Source organism: Notamacropus eugenii, chromosome 1 (genome assembly GCF_028372415.1).
Source record: "Notamacropus eugenii isolate mMacEug1 chromosome 1, mMacEug1.pri_v2, whole genome shotgun sequence".
In the NCBI taxonomy this organism is placed as follows: domain Eukaryota; kingdom Metazoa; phylum Chordata; class Mammalia; order Diprotodontia; family Macropodidae; genus Notamacropus; species Notamacropus eugenii.
The window spans coordinates 432,538,492-432,561,784 of NC_092872.1; the positions used below are offsets into that span (position 1 = coordinate 432,538,492).

Here is a 23,293-nt window from a genome sequence, read left to right on the forward strand (position 1 = left end):
TCTGGCTTTGTACCTGTTCCGATTCTGCAGTTTGTGGATCTCATTTGTCTGCAGGAGCAACTGCTTTTCTAACTTGTTGGTGGACAGTGAGTTCTCAAGCAGCTGGAGCTCAATCCTGGATGTCTGGTTCAGTACCTGTGCAGGGAACAGAGGGGAAGCCCACTTGTAGCTTCCTTGGTGACCTCACTCTACTCTCTGTCAGCAGACTTAGGGACCTTTGCAAAGGAAGTCCTTCCTATGCCTGGCCTTAGTTCTGACAATTTTTGACAGATGGGGAAACTGAGGTCTAAAGAGGTTAATAGTGATAATTCCTTTCATTTATATGGGGATTCCAGGGCCCAATGCACTTTCCATGAGTTATTTTATTTGAATATTACAACACTCCTGTTAGGTAGGGTATGACCTGGGACCAGTCACTACCTTACCCCTAATTTAGGCTTTAACTATCTTTCCTAAGAACTTTGGGTTAGAGGATTTCTAGTTCTTTTTCCAGCTCTGAAAGCCCATCTATGTTCTAGAGGAGACGAGGCAGAGAGATTAATAATAATCATCTTTGATATGGATATTGCACTTTTGAGGCCAAGAGAAATTGCCAAAGGCCTTATTGACTCAGCTGGGACTCAGACTTAGGTCTCCTTATTCCCTGCCCAGGACTCTTTCCATCACTACTTACTGTCCTCTCTCAGCAGGGGGAGATGACCTGCCCAATGTCCCAGAAGGGACAGTGATTGAGTCTGGATTCTAGGCTTCCTCATTCCAGGCTTTCTGACTTCTGGCTCTAGACTCAGCCCATCCATTGGCCTACCGCTGAGGCTGGTTTTCAGCTCTGGGCCCGCAGGGTCTGTCTTGGTACTTCATTCTCTCCCTGCTGCCCTATGGGTATGCCCAACTTAGATTCCAAAATTTCTCCAAGCCAAGGGCCAACCAAATTAGGTTGACCTGAGATAGCCAAGCATGGTGGGTGGTTTGTGGGGTGGAGCCATGAAGCTAACAGCCCCTGCCTAATTCTGTTGTCCTTACACAGCAGCCCATCCACAGTGAAAGCTCTCCTTCCTAAAGGAAGATTCTTCTGAACCCTGGTCACTACCAGCAAAAGGGATGGGTGGCAGAGGCTGTCCCCCACTCTTTTGCCCCTTTTATTACCGAAATCTATATCAGTGAGATAGCTAGCTTGGGTGACAGGAACTGTCTATGGAACAGGATGAAGCCAACTGGATCCCAAATGGACCAAACCCTAGACCTCTACCTCATCAGCCCTGGGCTCTTAGCAACCATAGGCCCTAAGTAGAGTAGGTAGGGGGAGTCACAAGAGTCAGAAGATTGATTCAGGAATGAACCTGTAGGGGAAGGAGAAAGGTTGGTTTAAGGCAAACCTTAGGAGTTCTTGGAGCCAGGAGACCTTGGTTGGAATCTCGAATCTACCACTGACTTTCTGTATAATCTTGAGCAAGTCTTTCCCCTATCTGAGTCTCAGTTTCCCCCATCTGTAAAATGAGAGGCTTCTAGGTGACACTTTCTAAGATCTCTCCAAGTTTTAAAGTACTATGGCTTCAAACAGACTCTCTGACTTGCCTCATTTCCTGGAAGTTTTGGGCTACCTACTCTTTCCTCCACAAAGATTCCCTGTCTCTTAAATTGATGACCTCTAAGCCGAAACCCTGCCTTTCTCCTTTGAAGGATTGCTAGGACAAAAGGCAAGAGAAGAGAATTGGTGAAAATGGCCATGTTTCCCACTTCCCCACAGCCACACCTTGCATGCCAATTTTCCCCCACGGCCTTAAACATACCCTGCATGTGTGTGATCAAATGCTCTAACCTCTTGCTTTTAGAGTTGGAGAAACTGAGGCCCTGGAGTCCTTGGGTCCAAATTCAACCTCTGATGCTTATTCTTTGTATGATCTGGGGCAAGGCCTGGGCCTCAGTTTCTTCACCTGTAAAATGAGGAGGGTTGGGCAAGAAGGTCTCTGAGGGAGTTCCCTTTCAGTTCTACTTTTAGTATCTAGTGATTCCACGTCACAAAGAGCTTATCAGGGATTAAAATTCAGGTCCTTTCATTTTATATTCAGAGGTTTCATGAACTTAGATGGGGGTTAAGAATACTGGGGAAGAACTTGGTTCAGCTCAGGGACAAGGCTTTTCCTTCTCTCTTCCCTTATCCCCAGTCTCTCCCACCCTTCCTCCCCATACTCATCCTCTACCTCATCTCCTACTGGACACACCTCTGAAGATGTCTTCATGTCTCTTATCTCTGCCCTCAGTGCTCCTTGCTCAAGTCCCATACCTGGGCTTCCACATTGGTGAGTTTCCTTGTTTGTTGGGCTGTTTGGTTGAGCAGGTTGGTGCCAAGCTCAAGCATGGTAGCTGTCTGGTTCTGGACCACATTCTGTTGGATCTGAACCATCTCTGACTTCATATTCATCTGGATGTAACTCTCCAGCTGAAAGGAAAAGAACATAATGACTGGGTCATGGCAAAGGTCTGGCTTCAGCCATGCTGTTGGCATACATCCACTGGCGATTGCCCACTGGGGAGGCAGAAAAGGATCTTGTCCCGGAGAATTGATCCAAAGGACGAGTGAGCAGGCCTTTGTTTTTGTTTCTTTTGTTATGGTTGTTTTTAGGATAATGCCTTCATTTTTTTTTTTAATATTCACTTTTATAAGATTTTGAATTCCAAATTTTTTTCTCCTCTTCCTCCCCTCCCCCTTCCCCAAGATGGCATACAATCCGATATAGACCATACATGTACAATCATATTAAATATATTTCCACACTATTCATGTTGTGAAAGAAGAATCAGAACAAAAGGGAAAAACCACAAGAAAGAAAAAAGAGAAAATAGTATGCTTTCATCTGCATTCAGACTCCATAGTTCTTTCTCTGGAGGTGGACAGCATTTTCCATCAAGAGTCTTTTGGAATTGTCTTAGACAATGCATTTCTGAGAAGAGTGAAGTCTATCAAAGTCAGTCATCACACAACGTGGCTGTTACTGTGTACAGTGTTCTCCTGGTCCTGCTCACTTCCCTCAGCATCATTTTATCTAAGTCTTTGCAGGTTTTTCTGAAATCTGCCTGTGAGCAGACCTTTGGACTCTCAGTTTATGGTCTGTGCTCCCAGGGAGAGTCTAGTTTAGGAAAGGGAGTATCACATGTTAAAAGAGTTTGAGGGCAAAACAGGCACAATGGTTAATTTTAAATGCATCTTATTAATTAATCTTTATTATTATGATTACTAATCCAATATTAATTAATATAATCTTATTAATTAAGGACATTATTATATTTATTAAAGATAGGCAGACAATTATAGTGGAAAGAAGAAGAACTTAGAGACAAGGTGGGGTTTAAATCTCAGCTGTATCACTTGTTCAGTCATGTAACTGGGCACAAGCAGCTAGGTGGCTCAGTGGATAGAACTGTTGGCCTGGATCAAGAAAATCTGAGTTCAAATCCAGCCTCAGATACTTACTGGCTCTGTGACTCAGGGCAAGTCATTTAACACTATCTGCCTCAGTTTCCTCATTTGTACAATGAGTTGGAGAAGGAAACACCAAACCACTCCCATGTCTTTCCCAAGGAAAACCCCAAATGGGGTCACAGACAGTCTGAAATAACTAAACAATAACTTAAACAATTGTGGACAAAAACAACTTTTCTCACTCTCACTTTCCTCATCTATAAAATGGGGAGAATAATTACTGCACTACTTAGCTGATAGAGCTGATGTAAAGAGAAAGTACTCTGCAGACTGAAAAGTGCTGTAGAAATGTAATACGAACAATTGCTGTTGTTATTTATTTGAGCAGTGCTACCCAAAGCTTGAGAGCCTAAACAATGGCTGGGCCCCAGGGGACACCGAGGTTAAAATTTCTGAGGAGAGAATATAAGCCGATGGACCTACCTGGGGAGAACCAAGGTGTGCTGGTAAATGTTTAACATTTGCCTCTCTCCCAAAAATGGTGTTCATGACACTTTTAAATTTAATCTGTATTATTGATATTTTTCTGTCACTTTATGAAATTGGACAATCAATAAAAGAATAAATCAAGCCCTGATTTGTAGAATTTTTTATTTCTAAAGTGTAAATGTTCTGAAATTTTAACAACTGGCTCTCTAGAATAACTTTGAGCCAGCTTCGGCACACCTCTAGAGAGAGCCTCAGTGGGGGAGCCACAGAGAATGGGAGAAGGAATAGGGTGATAAATTTTGTCCTGCTTCATTGCTGAGTTCTAGATGTGTTGTTTATGTAATTATCACCATCCTGTCACAAAGTGCTCAATTGGACCATGGGAAGAAACCACGCAGGATCCATACTCCATTTCTAGGCTTAGATGCACTGCTGGGGCTTAAGCCCAGACCTTCAAGGTGCATTCACTTTGAGTGTGCCAGGAGGGCCTTTGGCAAGTCAACTGAACCTCCTTGGCCTTCAGTTTAGTGATGTAGGGGTCTGTTGTGCAAGTGAACAGTTAATTACTCTCTCAATCCTTATGTCTATGAGGTTAATGCTTCCTGTCACTCCCTTTGCCACTCCCCTCATGTGACATTTTTTCTTTTTGCAGTCTCTCCTTCAGCTGTTCCCCTAAAGTTTTCCTTCAGAACTAGTTGTAGCATATGATTATGATGGAGTACTATTGTGCTATAAGAAATGACAAGGGGTGGAAGTGGGGGGTGATTTCAGAGAAGCATAGCAAGACCTATATGAATTGATGCAAAGGAGACTATTGTGCACAGTAACATGTTGCAATGATGATCATCCATGAAAGATTTGGCTACTTTGATCAGTATAAGACAATTCCAAAGGACTCATGTTGAAAAAATGCTATCCACCTCAAAAGAGAGAACTAATAAACTCTGAGGCCAAGTTGAAGTAAAATTTTCTCATTGTCTTGTTCTTGCTTTAAAAAAATATATGGCTAACACGGAAATGTTTTGCATGATATCATATATAATTGATCTCATATTGCTTTCTTTGTGGAATGGGGAGGGGATGAGAGGGAGGGACAGAATTTGGAACTGAAAATTTTGAAAGAAAAAAATGCTATAAAACAATTAAATAAAAATATAAAAGAAAAGAAGGAATTTGACTGGGGTGGGGGGGAGAAGCAAGATGGCATAGACTCTGCCTCTAATACCATCCCAGCTAGTTAGAGTGCTCCCAACCTAACAACTTTTCAGTACTAAGAGAGAAGTATGTTTTCTCTCTTATTCTTTGCTCTGGGAAGTTGTTCTAGAAACATCAATCACATTTTCTTTCCTTTATCTCTGAGCTCCCAATCATAGCACCACTTTGGCAAAATACTACAACTGTAAATCTATTTCTCATGCCTGACACTGCTCTCTGCAACTTCCACTCTCTTGGTATCTAAATACACTTCTTGTCATGGAGTCTCTCCTCCTCTCTCCTGCTTCTGTGGGCCACTCTGGGGCCAGCACTTTGTCCTTCAGCTGTCACATGGCTTCAGCTGCTGGGAGAGCAGGCTTATGAATCACACCATCCCCACTCCCTCCATCCCAGGTTAGGGCCAATTCCCAATGGAATCAAGAAAGAGAGAAATGTTGGGAGACTCATACCTGAAAACCAATAGGCATCCATCTCCAGCATCTTAATGTCCTTAACAGTACTGAGGCAGTGCTACTTATAAATGAAGGAGTTGAACTACATGACCTCTGAGGTGCCTTCTAGAGCTAACTCCATGATCCTACCGTGTGCCTAAGGCACTGAGCATGCAAAGACAAACATAAACTGTAGAGGAGCTTACTATACATGCACATATATACACATATGTATATATACACACTCACACATGTATACACATCGAGGAGCTTGCTATACATGCACATATATGTGTATATACACACATATGTATATGTGTATATGTATAATAAGCTCCTCTAAGGTTTATGTATACACATACATGTGTATATAAAATAAGATCCTCTAGGAGCTTACATATATGTATATATGTTTAGGTATATTTATGTATGTATGTACATGTGAACATATATACACATATACATATATACACATGTAAGGAGGAAAGTACATACATGATAACTTGAAGAGGAGGGAGAGCTCTAGGAGGACAAGGACAGATTTCTCTTTGGAGATAGCACCCAAATTGAACACTGAAGGCCTCTAAGGATTCTAAACGGTAGCTGCCCCATGTCCCTAGGGACCACCTTCCCCCTTTACTCCCATACTGGTGGCCTAAGGTTGTTGAGGTCATATAGAATCCTGGCATTACTCTGTGCTGGTCCAGTAGGCAGAAGGATTGACAGGACTATAGCCTGTGAAGAACATCACCCCTGCATACAGGGGCTGCAGCCAGTAGTTGAGAACACAGCTTATCATGTTCCCTCTGTCTCTGGGAGAACAGGATGCTTGCTTTTGGGCTCTGCAGGTCTGGGTGTGCTGCTGGGGATAGAGGTTTTTGGTGCACAGAATCATGTTTCTGTGGTACCACCTGCAGGTCAAGGGTCTGTGATTATTAGAATAATGACAGTAACAACTCAGGAAAGCCATCACGGATGAAGAATAAGTCTCAGCATCAGGAATCAATCAGCCAATCAAGAAGCATTTGTTAAACATCTACTATGGGGCAGGCACTGTGCTAGGAAGACCTGGGATTAGGTTCTGCCTCTGCCACATACTGGCTGAATGATCCTCCCATGTCACTTAATCTCTCTGTGCACCAGGAAACTCTAAAGCTCTAAGGCGCAGAGCCAATGCTGGTCTGTCGCTGGTGGAAGAAGTCCCTTCATTAGGAGTTTCTACACCAAAGAAATCTCAGTCTCAGTCCAAAAAAAAAAAGGAAAGAAAAAACTCAAATCCAAACAACAAAACAGCAATTAGCAACCAACTAACTTTCAGATTTCTACAATATTTTCCCACAACTAGTCCTTGAGATAAATAGTGCAAGTATTATTACTGTCATTGTACAGGTGAGGAAACCAGTTTGGAGAGTGATGGCTGGTGTGATCCATCCAAGCTCAGTAGCTATGAAGTCAGGCCCAGACTTGGGCTTCCTAACTCCAATTCCCGGGCTCTTTCCACCATGTGAATTATAGTGCCAAGACCCTTGTCTAATGCAAAGCTACCTGAAACCCTATCTCTACTTAAGAATAGAAAGGAATAGAACAGGGAGCCAGTCAGCCATGATGCAGAGTTTCCTTGAGATGGAGGGCTGGGGATAGCTTTTATCATTTGCCACAGGAGACTGCTGGCCTTGTCTCCCAGCTGCAAGTGCAGGTCACCAGCTGTCCTCGGGAACAGGATAAAAGGACAGAATGGAAGGCTGCCTCTTCTCCTCCCTCCTCCCTCCTCCCTACCCCACCCCCCAACATATGCACACAGCTGGGAGTCATCATTCCACACTCCACTGCAGCTGCCACACCACAGGCACCAAAGGGGCAGGACCAGAGACCTATAATACTCTCCCAATTCTTCCATCTTTCCTCCCACCCAACCTCAGCCCTGCTGGTGAATGGAACTCAGGAGAATAGACAGAGACCTGTCAGAGTGGCTTTGGAGGGAGCTGGGGTCACCAGTTGGAGGAGGAGGGACCTGTCTCATCCTCAAGCCAATCTGGGATCCAGGCTTCCCTTCAAACTACAGCTAGAGGATCCATTGGCTTCTTCTGTGCCATCAAGCTGGCAGTGGGGGGAAAAGAATATGAGGCAACACCAAAAGCCAAAATTTCCCTGCTTTCCATAGTATATCAGAGCTAGAAGGACCCTTAAAACATAAAATGTAAGTGATAAAGCAGGCCAGGACCAGCTCCCCTCAGACCTCTTTGGCAGTCTTGTGTTGAGTTCTGGGCACCACAGTTTAAGAACAACATTGGTAAGGAAGGGAATGTAAAGAGGAAGGTAACCAGGGTGGTCCATGTAATACGAGGATTAGCTGAAGAAACCAGGAAGTTTATCCTTGAGAACGCTCCAGATTGACGGCTGTGTTCCAGTACTTGAAGGGCTGTTGTGTGGGGGAGTGGTGAGACTTTTCTGTTTGGCCCCAGAGGGTAGAACCAGGCGTAAGAGGAGGAAGTTGGAAAGAGACAAATCTTAGGTTGGATGTAAGGAAAATGTTCTAACAAACCACACTATCCCAAAGTGAAACAAGTTGGGAGAGGAGGGGATTTCCCCATCTTTGGGGCTCTTGGAGCAGAGACTGAAGGACCACTTCTCGGCATGTTATGGTCTGGATTTAAGGTTGTACTTGATGGTCCGTGAGGTCCCTTCCACCTCTCAAATTCAGTGATTCTATTATCTTAGACATAGACTATCGGAGCTGGAAAGACTTTCCACAACCACCTGGTTCAAGCTCCTCTTTTGACTCATAGGAAAACCGAGGCTCAGGGAAGATGAGTGTCTCTATGAAGCAAATTGGATGTCATCTTGAGGAACCTCACCTCATTATTGCATTGGGTCTGGTTTTAGTCCTTCCAATAACACACTGTATGACCTTGGCTAAGTTACCAAATTTTAGAACTAGGACATTGTCTAGTTCAACTTCCTTTCTTATACAGGAATCCTCCCTATAGCTTCTGTCATAACCTAATCCCTATCTAATAGAACTAGTCACTTTTTGAACTTCAGTTTCTTCCTCTGTAAAAAGGGAGTCTCAGTCCCTGCTTCCCTCCTCCTATGGGTGTAGTCAAGTTCAAATGAGAAAGAAGTTGGGGAAGCACTTTGTCACTTGTAATGTTGTTTCCCTTGAAGTGTTATTTCCTGTGCATTTCAGAGCTCGCACCTCTGCTTTGTCAGTTAGACAGTAAGCATTTATTAATCGCCTACTATATGCCAGACAGTCTCCTAAGTCTGGATGCAAGGAAAGGTAAAAAGACTGTCCCTGCCAGGAGCTCACAATTTATTGGGAGAGACAACATAAAAATTGTAAGGGCTTAGGGCTAGACTATTCTGGAAAGGACAGGGGATGTGATCCAATGGCGAGAGTCTAGTTTTGGCAGCCTGGAGAAACGTATTCTAATCTCCTCTCTATCACTGACCCACTGTGTGATTTGGGTCAAGTCATTTTCCCCCTGCATACTTCCTTTCCTTTGCAAAACAAGGGAGTCTGGCTGGGTCGTTTCTCAGGTTGGTCACAATGAACAATCTATTCTTGAAGGTCCCTACTCAGTCTAACATTTTGTGTTTTGTATTCCGTTCTCTGAGCCAAGTTCTCTTGCAGCCTTATTTATCCCAGGAAAATGAACTGCTCTTCGTCCAAAGAAATGGTTCTCAAATTTGTCCACACTTGTAGAACCCTTCAGTTTAAACAAAACTTTAGTGGAACCAAAAGTAGTAAAGTAGTAAAATTATCTAAAATAATTATTTTTAATGCTTATTAGCAAGCAAAAGAAGATTCAATAAAAATAAACTTGGGGTATTTCAGGGCTCCTTATAGGACAGTTTGAGAAACACTGGTCTTGAGTTCCTTCTCCCAGGGGATTCCTTGAGGGGACACCACAGCTGCCATGCAAAACACACTGAGGTTTCTTAGGGGCGCCACTAGGCTCTAAGCCTGGGATGGGAGTAAATCATAGGATTTAGAAGCTGGAAGGGACCTTAGTCCTCTGAACATTTCTCACTGGATCTCCTCCAGATTTGGGGCTTGGCCTCTCTGGGGCCGCGTTTTAATTTGGGGAATGAGGAGGCAAGCTGGGCAGCAGGAGGGTCAGATCTTTCATCCTTCCTTGCCACAGGACTCACCCCCAGCTGGTTTGTGAATTCCTTTCGAAACAGTAAAGGGGTTTTGTTGAGAGAGGCTCAGACCCAGAAACTCATGAAGCTACCACTATCACCAAGAGAACAAACCCTGGGTCTTTATATGGGGAATGGAAAAAGGAAGATGAAGCAAGATAGGGTCACTAATGAGAGTAATGGAGAAGGACATAACCAGCCAGTGAGAGCCTGTGAGTGAATGAAATGATCCACAATATCAGGGAAGAGGGTTCTCAGTCATATGTGGGGTAAGATAAGGGGGAAGGGAGAATGTGAAGTAGAGATATTTAGAACTAGAGAGACCTTAGAACGTAGAATATTAGAGACAACAGACTCCTTAGGACACACCGTCAGAGCCATACAGGATCTTAGAACACAAGGGCCCTTTTTACCTCAACATTGGCTATTAGATCTGAAAGAGAGTTTAGCAAGCATCAACTTCATTTTGGTGCCTAGAAAACTGAGTTCAAAGAGATAAGAGAAATGATTATTTCTCTCTTATATTGATAACCAATTACTATTGGGGAGATCCAGGATTTTTTCCCTTCCTGTACCCTCATTCTCTACTAGGTCAAATCAACCCCTACATAATGGGGCTGATAATGAGATTGGATTTAACCTTCTCCCCAGTCTTGTTCAGATCCCACCGAACTGGGGAAGTCCATTATGTTCTACTCAGATTTGGGGATGGGGGGGGGGTGTGTGGGGAGACCAGGAATAGATAGACCCTTTGTGTAGATTGTTGGGCTGAGGGTGGTCTGGGAGAAAGAGTGACACAATAAAAGTCATGGTCCCCCAGTCTCTCATTAGGATAGGTCCACCTTTCATTATTTGTTAACCAATTGAATTCATTGTCTCTGTTGGGAGCACTTGCTCTTCCAAGGGCATATAAGCATCAAAAGGCCACCATAATCCTCTTTGGTTTATGGAAGATAGCCAAATGACCATCCTTTCATTAATAATTAACAAAATGATTAATTACCTAGAAATGAAATCTCTTGAACTTTTTATACATCACAAAGGGGAAATGACTTGCCCAAAGTCACAGAGAGAGTTAGTGGTGCATGGCCTAGTATCACTGATTTTGAGCTGAAGGACCTTGGAAGCTATCTAGTTTCACCCCCTCATGAGGATGACACATGAGGAAACCAAAAACTAAGAAACCAAGATTGAGTCCAATTCTGATCCCAGCCCAGTAAGGATTGTGAGATGAGGGAACTGCCTTGTTCCAAAGCTGTGACTCTATAACTGGTCCCCTGGGGACCCCAGAGAAAGGATACAGAACATAAAAATTGAGAAATCTGTAGAAAATAGAGACTAGAAAGGTAAGAGAATAGAGAAAGGAAAAAAGGGGGCAAGGATAAAGGGGTACCAGAACTGGGGCTAGTTAGGACCAAGACCATCCAACGTCTTTAGGGATTTTTCAACCTTTACCAGACTGTCAGAAGGGAAGGGAATGAACATTAGGGAAATTGAAATGATAAAGGATCTTAGATATAGACCTGAGGTGGGAAAGGACCTCCAAGGTCCCCTAATCCAACCTCTTCCTTTTCTAATGGGGGAATTGAGACACAGAGTGGTTAAATGAGTTGTCCAAGGTCACATGGATAGTGAGGAGCAGAGCTGAGCTTTAAACTCAGGTTCTCTCATTCCAAATTCTGGGTTCTTTCCCACACTGCTTCTATTATCTAATTTGATCCCACAACAACCTTGTGAACCATATGCTATTACTGCTCTCATTTTACAGATGAAAGCATAGTGGGAAGAAAAAATGCAGAAGGTCTTATGACTTGGAGTAGGAGAAAAAGCAAGAGAACAAAACCCAGAACAAACCCAGGGGAACAGGAGACCTGAGAGAATAGTTCAGTAATTGTAACTTCCCTCCTAAGCAGGGACTAGAGTTGCTACATTTTATACTAGCTGGTCAGACTGCAGGATAAGAGCCTTTCCTTCCTGGAAGGAGTTAGCCAAGAATGATAAGATCTGAGGCACCTTTTTAGGAGGCTTTCTTATCTCCCCCCATTCAAAATCCCCATTTTAAATTGTGTGTGTGTGTGTGTGTGTCTGTGTGTCTGTGTGTCTGTGTCTGTGTGTGTGTGTGTGCTTAAGGTCTATTTGCTTCCTAATCTCAGTGAAGTTTCAATAAATGAAAAGCAGGGAGAATGGGAAGCCATTGCTACCTTCTCTACTTTCAGTCATTCCTACCTGCAGAGAAGAACTTAAGTCTAGGCAAGTAGCTGTGGTACAGTGGAAAGTTCACTGGCTTTGGCTTCAGAGGATCTGGGTCCAAATCCCACATCTCCCACTTCTGACTCTTATTACCCGTGTGACCTTGAGAAAGTGAGTTTTCTCACCTGTAAAATGAGGGACAGTTGGGGTCGATCTAGGTGGCCTTTGAAGTCCCTTCTGGCTCTGTCTCTATGATCCTGTACACCTCTGTCTGAAGCCAGAAGCATCCTGATGCTGCTATTGATGTCAATTCTGTCTGACCACAAGAGATGCATTCTTTCACACCTTGGTCCCATTTATTACTGTACCAGTTTGGTTTAGCTCAGCTCCTACTGGGTTCCTTAACACCCAGATGTGAAAGCAGGGACCATCTTCCTCCCAGCTTCCCACTGTCCAGAGCTGTCCAGGCAGGGATGTGATGGAACCAGCTCTAACCAGCTTTCAGAGAGTTCATTGTTAAACTTTCAGTGTGAGCATTTCCCACCAAATAGCTGCAATCTCCTACAAATCCAGGATTGGTTTATTGTTCTGTTGACCATCAAGACTTAAGAAAGTGCTAATAATGCAGATTAAACTTAAAAGTATGAGTGCATACATGCCTGCCCCTTGGTTAAACATTTCCCAGCAAACCCCCTTTATTGGGCTATAAACATGGCTTGAGCTCAGCAATAGAAGTCTTGGGGAATGAAGTCATCACCAGAGTGGAGACCTGGTGACTAGGGGATAACAACATTAATATTAACTGGCATTTATGTGCGTTTGAAGGTTTGCAAAGTGCCTTATACATATTATCTCATTAGGGCTTCACAATTCCCCTGAGTTTAGGAGAAGGGGACTCCCAGTTCTCCCCTATAACACCAGATGGGACCAGATAGATGTAAGAGCCCATAGCAATGGGGAGAGTAGTAGATAGTAGATTATGTCCCTCCATCCTCTAGTAAAGACTGGACAATTAACAGGGAAGCAAAGGTGAAAGTAATGTTAATACTTCCTTCTCAGGAGATATGCAAATCCTTACTTTGGGTGGGGAAGGACTGTGCTGGATGTTGGAACTCAGAATGAAAATCTGTTGCCTTAGGATTTCTTAGTTTAAGAGATCTCCAGTACTTTCCTAGACACTTGTCTTTTTTTTTCGCAGAGGTCAGAAGGGGACCCCTTAGCTAGCCATTTTCCAGGTGTGTTCACTTAGGCCAAAAGTGTGTCCAAGGCCACAAAGGTAATTAGTAGCAAAGCTCAAACCAGAAGCTAGGGCTAGCATGATAGAATCATCCTAATTTATAGCTGGAATTGTGGAGGGGAGAGAACCTTAGGGCTCCCCTGGGCCAGTCCCCTCATATTATAGGGGAGGAAGTAGAAATGCAGGGATGATAAGTGAATTGCCCAGGATTGCACAGTTAGCTATTAGCAATATGGGATCTAGGAAACCTAGATTTTGACTCTTAGACTAGTATCTAGGGCAGCTAGCTGTTGCAGTGGACAGATTGCAGGGCCTAGAGTTAGGAGGACTTAGGTTCAAATCAAGCCTCTGACACTTACTAGCTGTGTGACCCTGGGCAAGTCATTCAACCCTGTTTGCCTCAGTTTCTTCATCTGTAAAAAATGAGCTGCAGAAGGAAATGGCAATCTACTCCAGTATCTATGCCAAGAAAACTCCAGTATCTAGTCCCATATCTGTTCCAATCCTCCTTATTTTAAACAGGTGAAAACTTAGGCCCCAGAGAAGTTAATTGTCTAAGGTCACACAGGTAGCAGAGCTGGGATTCAAATTCAGGGTCTCTGACTCTAAATCCAGTGATCTTTCCACTTCATTAGAGTGCATCTTATCTGCGCCTTTCTGGGCCTCAGTTTCTTTCGCTGTTAAATGACGACATTGAACTGGACAATCTCAAGGACTCTTTCCAGATTTAGACCCTATGATATTTATTTAGAGGGAAGGCTGGGCCTAAGGATTCCCAGACCCTCCAGGCCAAGGACTAAGACCTCAGTCTTGCCCCCTGCCCCAATTGGAAATGTGCTGGACTTGTTTTTCTTATTTTATCTAAATTGAAGGAGCACAAGGGGCCAGGAGCACCAGGCTTTCCATCTGGCTATTTTCATCTCTGGGAGAAATTCATTCTAGTTGGACCCAAAACCCTGAGTGGAGCTTGCAACAGGAACAGAATGGAGAGCGTCAGATTAGAGAGAGACCTTAACCAATTGGTCTCCACTGCTGAAAGCAAAGGATTCCTGCATCTCAACTAATCAATAAGTTAATTAGTTGGGCAGGGCACAGACTTTAGCTGTAAAATGAGTTGGGGGGAGGGGAAGATTCGATCTAAATTTCTTCATTTGACAGATATTTACGAAATGGCCTTTGTGTGAAGAATTCCATACTTGGTATGCTCTAGATCAGTGGTTTTCAAAGTGGGGAATGTGGCCTCGTGATCCAAATGGGCTTGTGATCAACCAATTAGATGGTGGGAAGATGGCTTCCCCTCCCCAAAATAGCCCATTATGTCTCCAATGCAACAACACCTACCCATCTCCTCCAACAACATGCCCTCACTGTGCAAGATCCCAAGCTCCCCCATTCTGGACTTGGCTTTGGCCGCTCAAAAGCTATTAAATAGCTTGATTCCCTAGACATCTATAGCAGCAGTTGCATTGCTACTATGGGAAAATCTTTTCCTTTCCTTCACCCCCTTCCCCAGCTCCTCCCCCAACAAAGCTATCTCCCACTTCCCTATCACCTCCTGGCCATGGCAGGTACCCCCAGGAGGGCCTGTTCTGTGCTCAGGGGTACTGGGTGGGGAGTAGGAGACCCATTTTCCTATTTTAATTTTGGATGGGACACAGTGAGTCATGCAGGATGAGCAGGCATTGATGGGTTGTGGTCTTCATTGCAGACTTCATTACACTATTCCCTTCCCCCTCCCCACCTCCATCCACTTCTCTTCCAAACATCCCTATTTCTCTCAAGAAAACCACCATCCTTCTAGACTTTTTGGGTTCTCAACCTTGGCATTGTCTTCCATTCTCCAGTCTTACTTACCTCACACATACAAGCAGTTGCCAAATCTTGTAATTTTTACTTCCACAACTTCTCACAAATGTCCTTACTCACATGGCTGCCACCTAAGTTCAACTTCTCATCACCTTTTATCTACAAGGGATGGGAAACTTGCGGCCTCGAGGTCACATGTGGCCATCTAGGTCCTCAAGTTTGGCCCTTTGATGGAATCCAAATTCAAAGGTCTGTAGTTGAGGACTAGGGGGCCAAGTGTGGCCTTGAGGTGATAGGTTCCCCACCCCTGAATTCTAGACTATTGCAATAGGCGCCTAATTGTTCTCTCTGCCTCATCTCTTCTTCTCCAATCAGTTCTTCACACAGCCTCAGAAGTGATTCCCCTAAGACACAGGTCTGAGTATGCTACTCCACTACTCAGTAAACTCCAGTGACTCCCTAATACCTCTAGGATCCAATATTATTTTGTCTTGGTCTCATCATTGACATTTTTGAATGTCAATTTTTGGGTACTTTTATAATGTACATAATTATTAGAACAGTAGTATATGTATATAATTAAAAATAAGTAAATCTGCATATATTGAGAGTACGTGTCGATATTTTTAAAAAATTATTTTTAATGTTCATTTTTGAAAAAAAATTGAGTTCTAAATTCTATTCCTCCCTCCCACCCATTGAAAAGGCAAGAAATGTGATATCAATTATACATGTGAAATCATACAAAACATATTTCCTCTTAATCATGTTGCAAAAGAAACGACAAATAAAGCAAAAAAAATATACCTCAATTTGTGTGTGGACACCATCATTTATCATAAATCCTTCAGAATTGTCTTGGATGATTGTATTGCAGAGAATAACCAAGTCATTCACAGTGACCATTGCATAATATTGCTGTTACTGCATACAATCTTCTCCTGGTTCTTCTTCACTTTGCATCAGTTCATGTAAGTCTTTTCAGGTTTTTCTGAAATTCCCTGCTTGTCATTTCTTAGAGCACAATAATATTCCATCACAATCATATACTACAACTTGTTCAGTCATTCCCCAACTGATGGGCATCTGCTCAATTTCCAATTCTTTGCCACCACAAAAAGAGCTGCTATAAATATTTTATATATGTAGGGTTTTTTTCCTTTTTTCCTTGATTGCTTTGGGAAACAGATCAAGTAATGGTATTTCTGAGTCAAAGGATATGTACCATTTTAGAGCCCTTTGGGCATAGTTCCAAATTGCTCTCCAGAATGGTTCAATTAGTTCACAACTCCAGCAACAATGTACATCCTCAACATTCTTTTACTGATGAGTACATGATTTAAAAAATTTGGAGTCCATAAATATAGATGACTGGCAAGATCTCTTCTATTTATGATATTCTTTGCTCTATATTCCATGAACCCTTTCAAGCTCAGATATTTTATGTTCTAGGATCCTTTTATTATTTTTATTTCTCTTTTATAGATTTGGAAACAGCGGCAGTTTTATTGATGGAATAGCAAAGTAGGGAGGAGGGAGTTCCAGGTTTCATTTGAAAACAGTAGAGGCAGCAGTTGTAGGAGTCAGATAAAAAAGCCTTGAATCCTTTGTCCCTGTGATTTTTTTTATGGAGCCTGCCTTGGGTGTGGCATCCACCAATCTATAACTGCCTGGGTGACAGGGTTCATCTTTGGGCCTTAGAATATAATACTAGTCATGCCAAACATTTGGATAGAGCTTTACTATTAAAAAAAACCCCACCACATCATTCATATATAAGAAGGGGTCTGGATATGAACAGGAGCTGAGAATTATGAAAGATATACTGCCTGGGAATTCAATTCAGACCAGAATCATTTATAACTATGTGTATAACACTCTGAGAGACTCTCTGGAGGAGCTTTAAAGTTCATATTTCCATAACTCATTTTTCTTTTTTTTTTTTTTTTTTTTTTTATTTTTATTTTTTTTTTTAATTTTATTTTATTTTTTTATTAATTTTTTTATTTTTTTTAATGTTTAACAATCACTGCCATACAATTGCGATTTTATCCCTCCCCACCCACCCCCCACTACCTCCCTCCCTCCCCACGACTGCATACAATTCTGTATAGATTCTACATATACTTTCCTATTGAGTATATTTTCACTATCGTCATGCTATGTAGTCAGACTAAGATAAATGAAAGAATCCGTATAACAAATCAGAACATGATACACAAACAGATACACATACACAAACATGATCTGCTACATTATGTGAGTGACTTCCATATTTCTCTCTCTGAGTGTGGAAGGCTTTTTGCCTTGAGGTCCACCATTGGGATTTTTTTTTTTTTTTTCAGAAGTTCTTGTGTTATTACAAAAATCTAAGTCTACCAGAAAAAACTCTCACACACTGTGGTTGTTGCTGTGCATAAAGTTCTCCTGGTTCTGCTCCTTTCACTCAGCATCAGGTCATATAAGTCCTTCCAGGCCTCTCTGAAGTCTTCTTGTTCATCATTTCTTATGGCACAATAGTACTCCATTACATTCATATACCATAATTTATTCAGCCATTCCCCAATTGATGGACATCCCCTTGACTTCCAGTTTTTGGCAACTACATAGAGTGCTGCTATAAATATTTTTGTACATGTGGGACCCTTTCCCATTTTTATGATCTCTTGGGGATATAGTCCTAGTAGCGATATTGCTGGGTCAAAGGGTATGCACATTTTTGTAGCCCTTTGGGCATAGTTCCAAATTGCTCTCCAGAATGGTTGGATGCGCTCACAGCTCCACCAACAATGAATTAGTGTTCCAACTCTCCCACATCCTCTCCAGCATTTATCATTTTCTTGTTCTGTCATGTTTGCCAATCTTATAGGTGTGATGTGGTACCTCAGAGTTGTTTTGATTTGCATCTCTCTAACCAATAGTGATTTAGAGCATTTTTTCATATGATTATAGATAGCTTTAATTTCTTCCTCTGAAAATTGCCTGTTCATATCCTTTGACCATTTATCAATTGGGGAATGACTTGTATGATTATACATTTGGGTCAGTTCTCTATATATTCTAGAAATGAGGCCTTTATCCCCGAGCTTAGCTGTAAAAATTTTTTCCCAATTTACTACATCCCTCCGGATTTTGGTTGCATTGGGTTTGGTTGTGCACATAACTCATTTTTCAAGTTAGTTTATACAAAGCCAGAGGGAGAAGGGCCTTTGGGCAGCAGCTAGTCCAACGCCCTCACTTTGTAGATGAAGAAACTGAGTCACAGATTAGTAGAAGACAGTTGCTTAAGGTAGTGAGTAGTAAGTCATTCAGTCAGTCAGTTAGCAAACATTGATTAGACACCTACTATGTGCCAAGTGCTGTGACTGAGAGCCAGAATCTGAACGGAGATCTTCTGATACCAAATCTATTACTCCTTCTACTACATCACACTATTTACATTAAGGTTTACAAAGCACTTTTCTCACAACTGCCTGTGTAATCAAGAATGCAGGTGATGTTATCTCTATTTTAAAGGTAAAGAAAATGAGACTCAGGTTAATTAACTCACTTAGGGTCACATAGTTACTAAGGGTTGGAGCTGGGATTTGAACCCCGGTCCATAGCTCTTTCTACTATTGCCACATTGCCTCTATCATAATAATAACAGTAATTTCTTGCCTTCTCAATGGGTGGGGGAAGGGTGGAGGGAGGGAGAGAATTTGGAATAGTATAATAACCACAATAACTACTTTAATAAATATCACCCCTGAGGCCCATCGTGGAAAACCTCCTTCTCTTTGAGGGCCAGATTTTGGCCTCTTTAAAGACCTCTCCCTAAGGGCTTTCCATCTTCTTCCAGGAGGTTTGGATGAAGACTCTCCTTCCCTCATCCAGAATCTTAAAATCACTTCTAAATAGGCTAATTTATTTCTTCCAAGTAAACTCTCAGTCTCAATTTACTTCTCCATATCATTAAAAAGCATAGCCCCAGTAATTCCTCCAAACACTTTCTGGGAAGGAGCTGTCCTAACCATGGGGAGGGTGTGTATGTCTCAGGGGTAGGAGTGGGGTAGAAAGGAAAATTGCCAGTCAGGGAGAACATGAACCATTTCCCCCTGTGTTTAATGGATCTTTCCGAAGGGACAAAACCCTCAAAGCTGGGGTGGCCCAGCATAGTGGATGGAATAAGGACAGGCTAGAGAGAATTAGGGTAGCTGAGTGGTGCAGTGGACAGAGCTCTGGGCCTGGTAATCAACCCTGAGTTCTCAAATCCAGCCTCAGACATTTACTAGCTGTGTGACCTTGGACAAGTCACTTAACCCTGTTTGTCTCAGTTTCCTCATCTGTAAAATGAGCTGGGAAAGGAAATGGCAAACCACTCCAGTATCTTTGCCAAGAAAACCCTAAATGGGGTCACAAAGAATTTGAAACACCTGAACAACAACAAAAGTGAGAATCAACTGGGACTACATCCGAAAAGTTGCCTATCCTGGCTAGGTAAGGAGTAGTTCATGTCTCTCACAAGCAGCCGGGGACATAGTGCAAAAATTATTCTCATTTTATAGGAAACCAAGCTCAAGCAGGCCAAGGATGGTTAGGATGCAACTACAAGCTTGAGAGCTGAGATTTAATTTTCAAATCCAATTACTCTATTACACCATGCTGTTTTGGACATCCTAACTTTGTGCTTTCATAGAGCTTGGAGGCAGAGGAGAAAATAGGCAGCTAGTTGTAATATATAATACATATTAAGTGTATAACTAGGCTATGTAAGGTCTGAGTGGGGAAGTTTATTACCAATGAGAGGCATCAGGGAATGCTTCATGGAAGAGGCTGAATTTGAGTTGGGCTTTAAAGCACCAGTAGGATTTCAGCAGTGGCAGGCTGGGAGTGAGGGCATTCTAGGCAGAGAAAATAGACTGATGAAAGACTCTGATGCTTGAAAGTTGGGGCATATAGGAGGGACATCATGGAATCCATTTAGGCTGGAGCATGAACAGAACGAAGTGACTGAAATTCAACCTAGACCTGTTTAGAAATAGATCTGGAATGCCCAAAGGCTATAAAAATGTGCATACCCTTTGACCCAGCAATACCACTTCTAGGGCTGTATCCCAAAGACATCATAAAAATGGGAAAAGGACCCACATGTACAAAAATATTTATAGCAGCTCTTTTTGTGGTGGCCAAGAACTGGAAATGGAGGGAATGCTTATCAATTGGGGAATGGTCGAACAAGTTATGGCATATGAATGCAATGGAATACTATTGTGCTATAAGACATGATGAGCAGGAAGATATGAGAAAAACCTGGAAAGACTTATATGGAGTGATGCTGAATGAAGTGAGCAGAACCAGGAGAACACTGTACGCAGTAACAGTCACAGTGTTCGAGGACTGACTTTGATAGATTTAGCTCTTCTCAACAGTGCAAGGACCTAAAACAACCCCAAAAGACTCATGATGGAAAATGTTATTCATATCCAGAGAAAGAAATATGGTGTCTGAATGCAGATCGAAACAGACTGTTTTCTCTTTTTTGTTTTGCTTTGTTTTTTTCTTTCTCATAGTTCCTCCCATTCATTCTAATTCTTCTATACAACGTGAATATATGTGAATATATACAATAGTGTGAGAATATGTTTAAGAAGAATGTATATGTAGAGCCTATATCAGATTACACACTATCTGGGGAAGGGGGAAAGGGAAGGAGGGGGAGAAAATTTAAAACTTATGGAAGCGAATGTTGAAAACTAAAAATAAATCAATTTATAAAAAAGAAATAGATATGGAAAGAGAATGACCATTTCTTGGGGAGACATCCAGAGAAGATCTTGTGTTGAGGGCAACCTGGCCATAGGATCTAGGAAAGTTGTAACCAGAGCTGAAGATTCCCTAAGCAAAGTCTATCGTTGAGGTAGTGTGATACTGTGGACATTGAATCCTTCCTCAGATACCTATTAGCTGTATGCCCCTGGATAAGTCAGTCTGTGCCTCAGTTTTCTCATCTGTAAAATAAGAAAGTTGGACTTGAGGGATTCTGAAGTCCTTTCTAGCTCTAAATCAATGAATCTATAGAAGAACCCTAGACTGGGATGCAGAACACCCACATCCCGGCACTAATCCAAGTTGGAGATCATCTCTCTGCACCTCAGTTTTTTCACTAGCAAATGAGGACTATATTTATTATGCTTCCTAATTTTCAGGAATGCCATGAAGTTTTATAAACCATAAAGCACTGTAGGAATGTGAGGCACTTTAATTATCTCTTAAGGTGGATAAGGCAGAAATCTGCAATGGCTGTCCATTGTATCCATAGTTCTTCACCAGTACAGTCTCCATTGTGGTCAAACCTTCTGTGGAGATCACATATATCTCTTTTGGACTGGCATGAGCAAGAGTTGCCATCTGGCCCATGGATTACTCCAAGGAGAGGGATGGGAAATAGAAACCGTAGATCTAAAGAAGAACCCCAAGATCTTGGGGGTAGTAAAGGCTACTCTCAGGGGAAAGAGTCACCTGCCAAAGACAGGATGATGTGGGTGGGTGGTGGGAGCTTGGCACTGTAGAAGAATGTCCTGTTCTTTCTGAGCTAATGGAATCTGGCAGAATTCAGGGAGAGCTGGGGGGTGTGAGGTAACCACTCCTTGGCCACCACCCCAGCTTCTGAACAGGATGAAGTTACATGGGATAGGGTTGAACTCAGCCTCAGTTTCAGCTGAGAGCAATATTGCAGAAGTGAGGGTGGAAGGGAAGAAAGTTTCTCCCTAGCCTTTCCCCTTCCCAGGGACCTCTTACCTGGCTTCAATCCCAGCCTCCCCAGAGGGTGCTGGAAAGAGTACAGCTGCCCTATAAGAGCCCTTGGACACTCTGCCTGGGGGCTGGCCTCCCAAAGATGAGGGCTAGCTGATTGCAGAAGAGACCTATTTAACTGTCCTAGACCAACGTCAAGACTGTAGCAGGGAGAATAGAGTAGCATAATGGAAGCTAAAAACATCTAGTAGGTAAGTGGTCCAGGAGGGGAAGGAGGAGCCTTATACATTTCATGTTCTTCCTTACCCCCTTGCCCTTGCTCAAGCTACTTCCCTGATCTGGGTCACCCTCCTCCTTCCTTGCCTCTTCCTATCAAAATCCCATTTGTCCTTCAAAGTCCAGCTCCAAGGTATGTATCTGAGAAGGGAGAGTTCTTTGAAGGTATGAGAAGCAAGGAGGGCTTCCTGGAGGAGGTGCTCTTCTAGTGGAACTTCAAAACAGACAAAGGCAGATAGGCAAAAATGAGGAGGCTGGAAGGTGAATTTTAGGGCAGGGGAATGACCAAAGAAAGATAGTTAAGTGGAATGTAAGAGATGCTGAGTCTGGAGTCACACAAGCTGTGTGACCTTTGGTAAATCACTTTTTTTCTTTGGGACTCAGTCTTCACATCTGTAAAATGAGAGGTTTGGATTACATAATCTTTGAGGTCTCTTCTACTTCTGAAATATCTGATTAAATTTAGAGTCTAGAAGGCTACTGAGATCCAGTCCACTCAGGGTCAGGGCACCTGCTTCCTGGAAACCCTGCCCTCTGTGTTCTGGGGCAGCAATTATAAGGAAAGTCCCAGGGCCAGGGAGCTCTGGCATCTGGGATTCTGGGCATATTACAAGTACAGCTTGGGGATGGAGGTGGGGTAGGATCTTTTGCTCAGTAAGCCAAAAAGGGATCACTCACTTGTCATGTCTTCAACATCTGTTAGGGTGTGGGGGAGACTGGGTCTTTGCCCTCTAGTCTGAAGTCTGCCACTAACAGTGCCACTTACCTCTCCGGAGGTAAAGCCTGTAAAGTGATCCCAGGTTTAGAGCTAGACATTGTCTATCCCAGATTTCTCCCTTGATAGATGAGGTAAGGCCTGGGAGGTTAAGTTAATTGTCCAGAGTAATACATGTTATACTATAAGTGACCGGATTAGAGTTCCAACCCAGCTTCCTTAACTTCACCTGCTCTTTCCATTAGATCACACTGTGCTCTCAGGTCTGGTCCATTTCTTACATCCTACATTCCATTGTCTTTCCAGTGCTAACATTCAGGTATATGTTCTAATCATTGTAAGCTTGTCGTTTCTAGCTGCCAACATTCTTCTGCCTTTATGTGAAACAGTGTATGCAAAGCTTTACTGGGTGAGGGACCAGATAGCATGGCTCAGACTGTACACGTAAATCTAGTTCCCAGATCATTATGGGCTAGAGGCAGTGGGGAAGGACTGGGGAGAAATTCCTGGAAGAGCTGACATTTAAACAAGGCCTTGAACAATGAGAACAATTTTTAATCTATTCTCTACAGTTGATCTATGATAGATGAAGGTATTTGGAGGAGGTGAGAGTGATATTCCAGGACAGGGGAATG

General features: G+C 42.7%; 1 protein-coding gene across 1 annotated transcript in view; it reads right to left on the minus strand.

Moving 5' to 3' along the window:
- The window catches only part of ANGPT4 (angiopoietin 4), a 63,966-nt gene that overhangs the window by 21,553 nt on the left and 19,120 nt on the right, over positions 1-23,293 (minus strand). The window contains exons 2-3 of the mRNA XM_072631692.1: positions 2,282-2,437; positions 14-135 (exon numbers count right to left, since the gene is read on the minus strand). Of these exons, the coding sequence (XP_072487793.1) occupies positions 14-135; positions 2,282-2,437 (278 nt within the window). The remainder of the gene's footprint in view (positions 1-13; positions 136-2,281; positions 2,438-23,293) is intronic.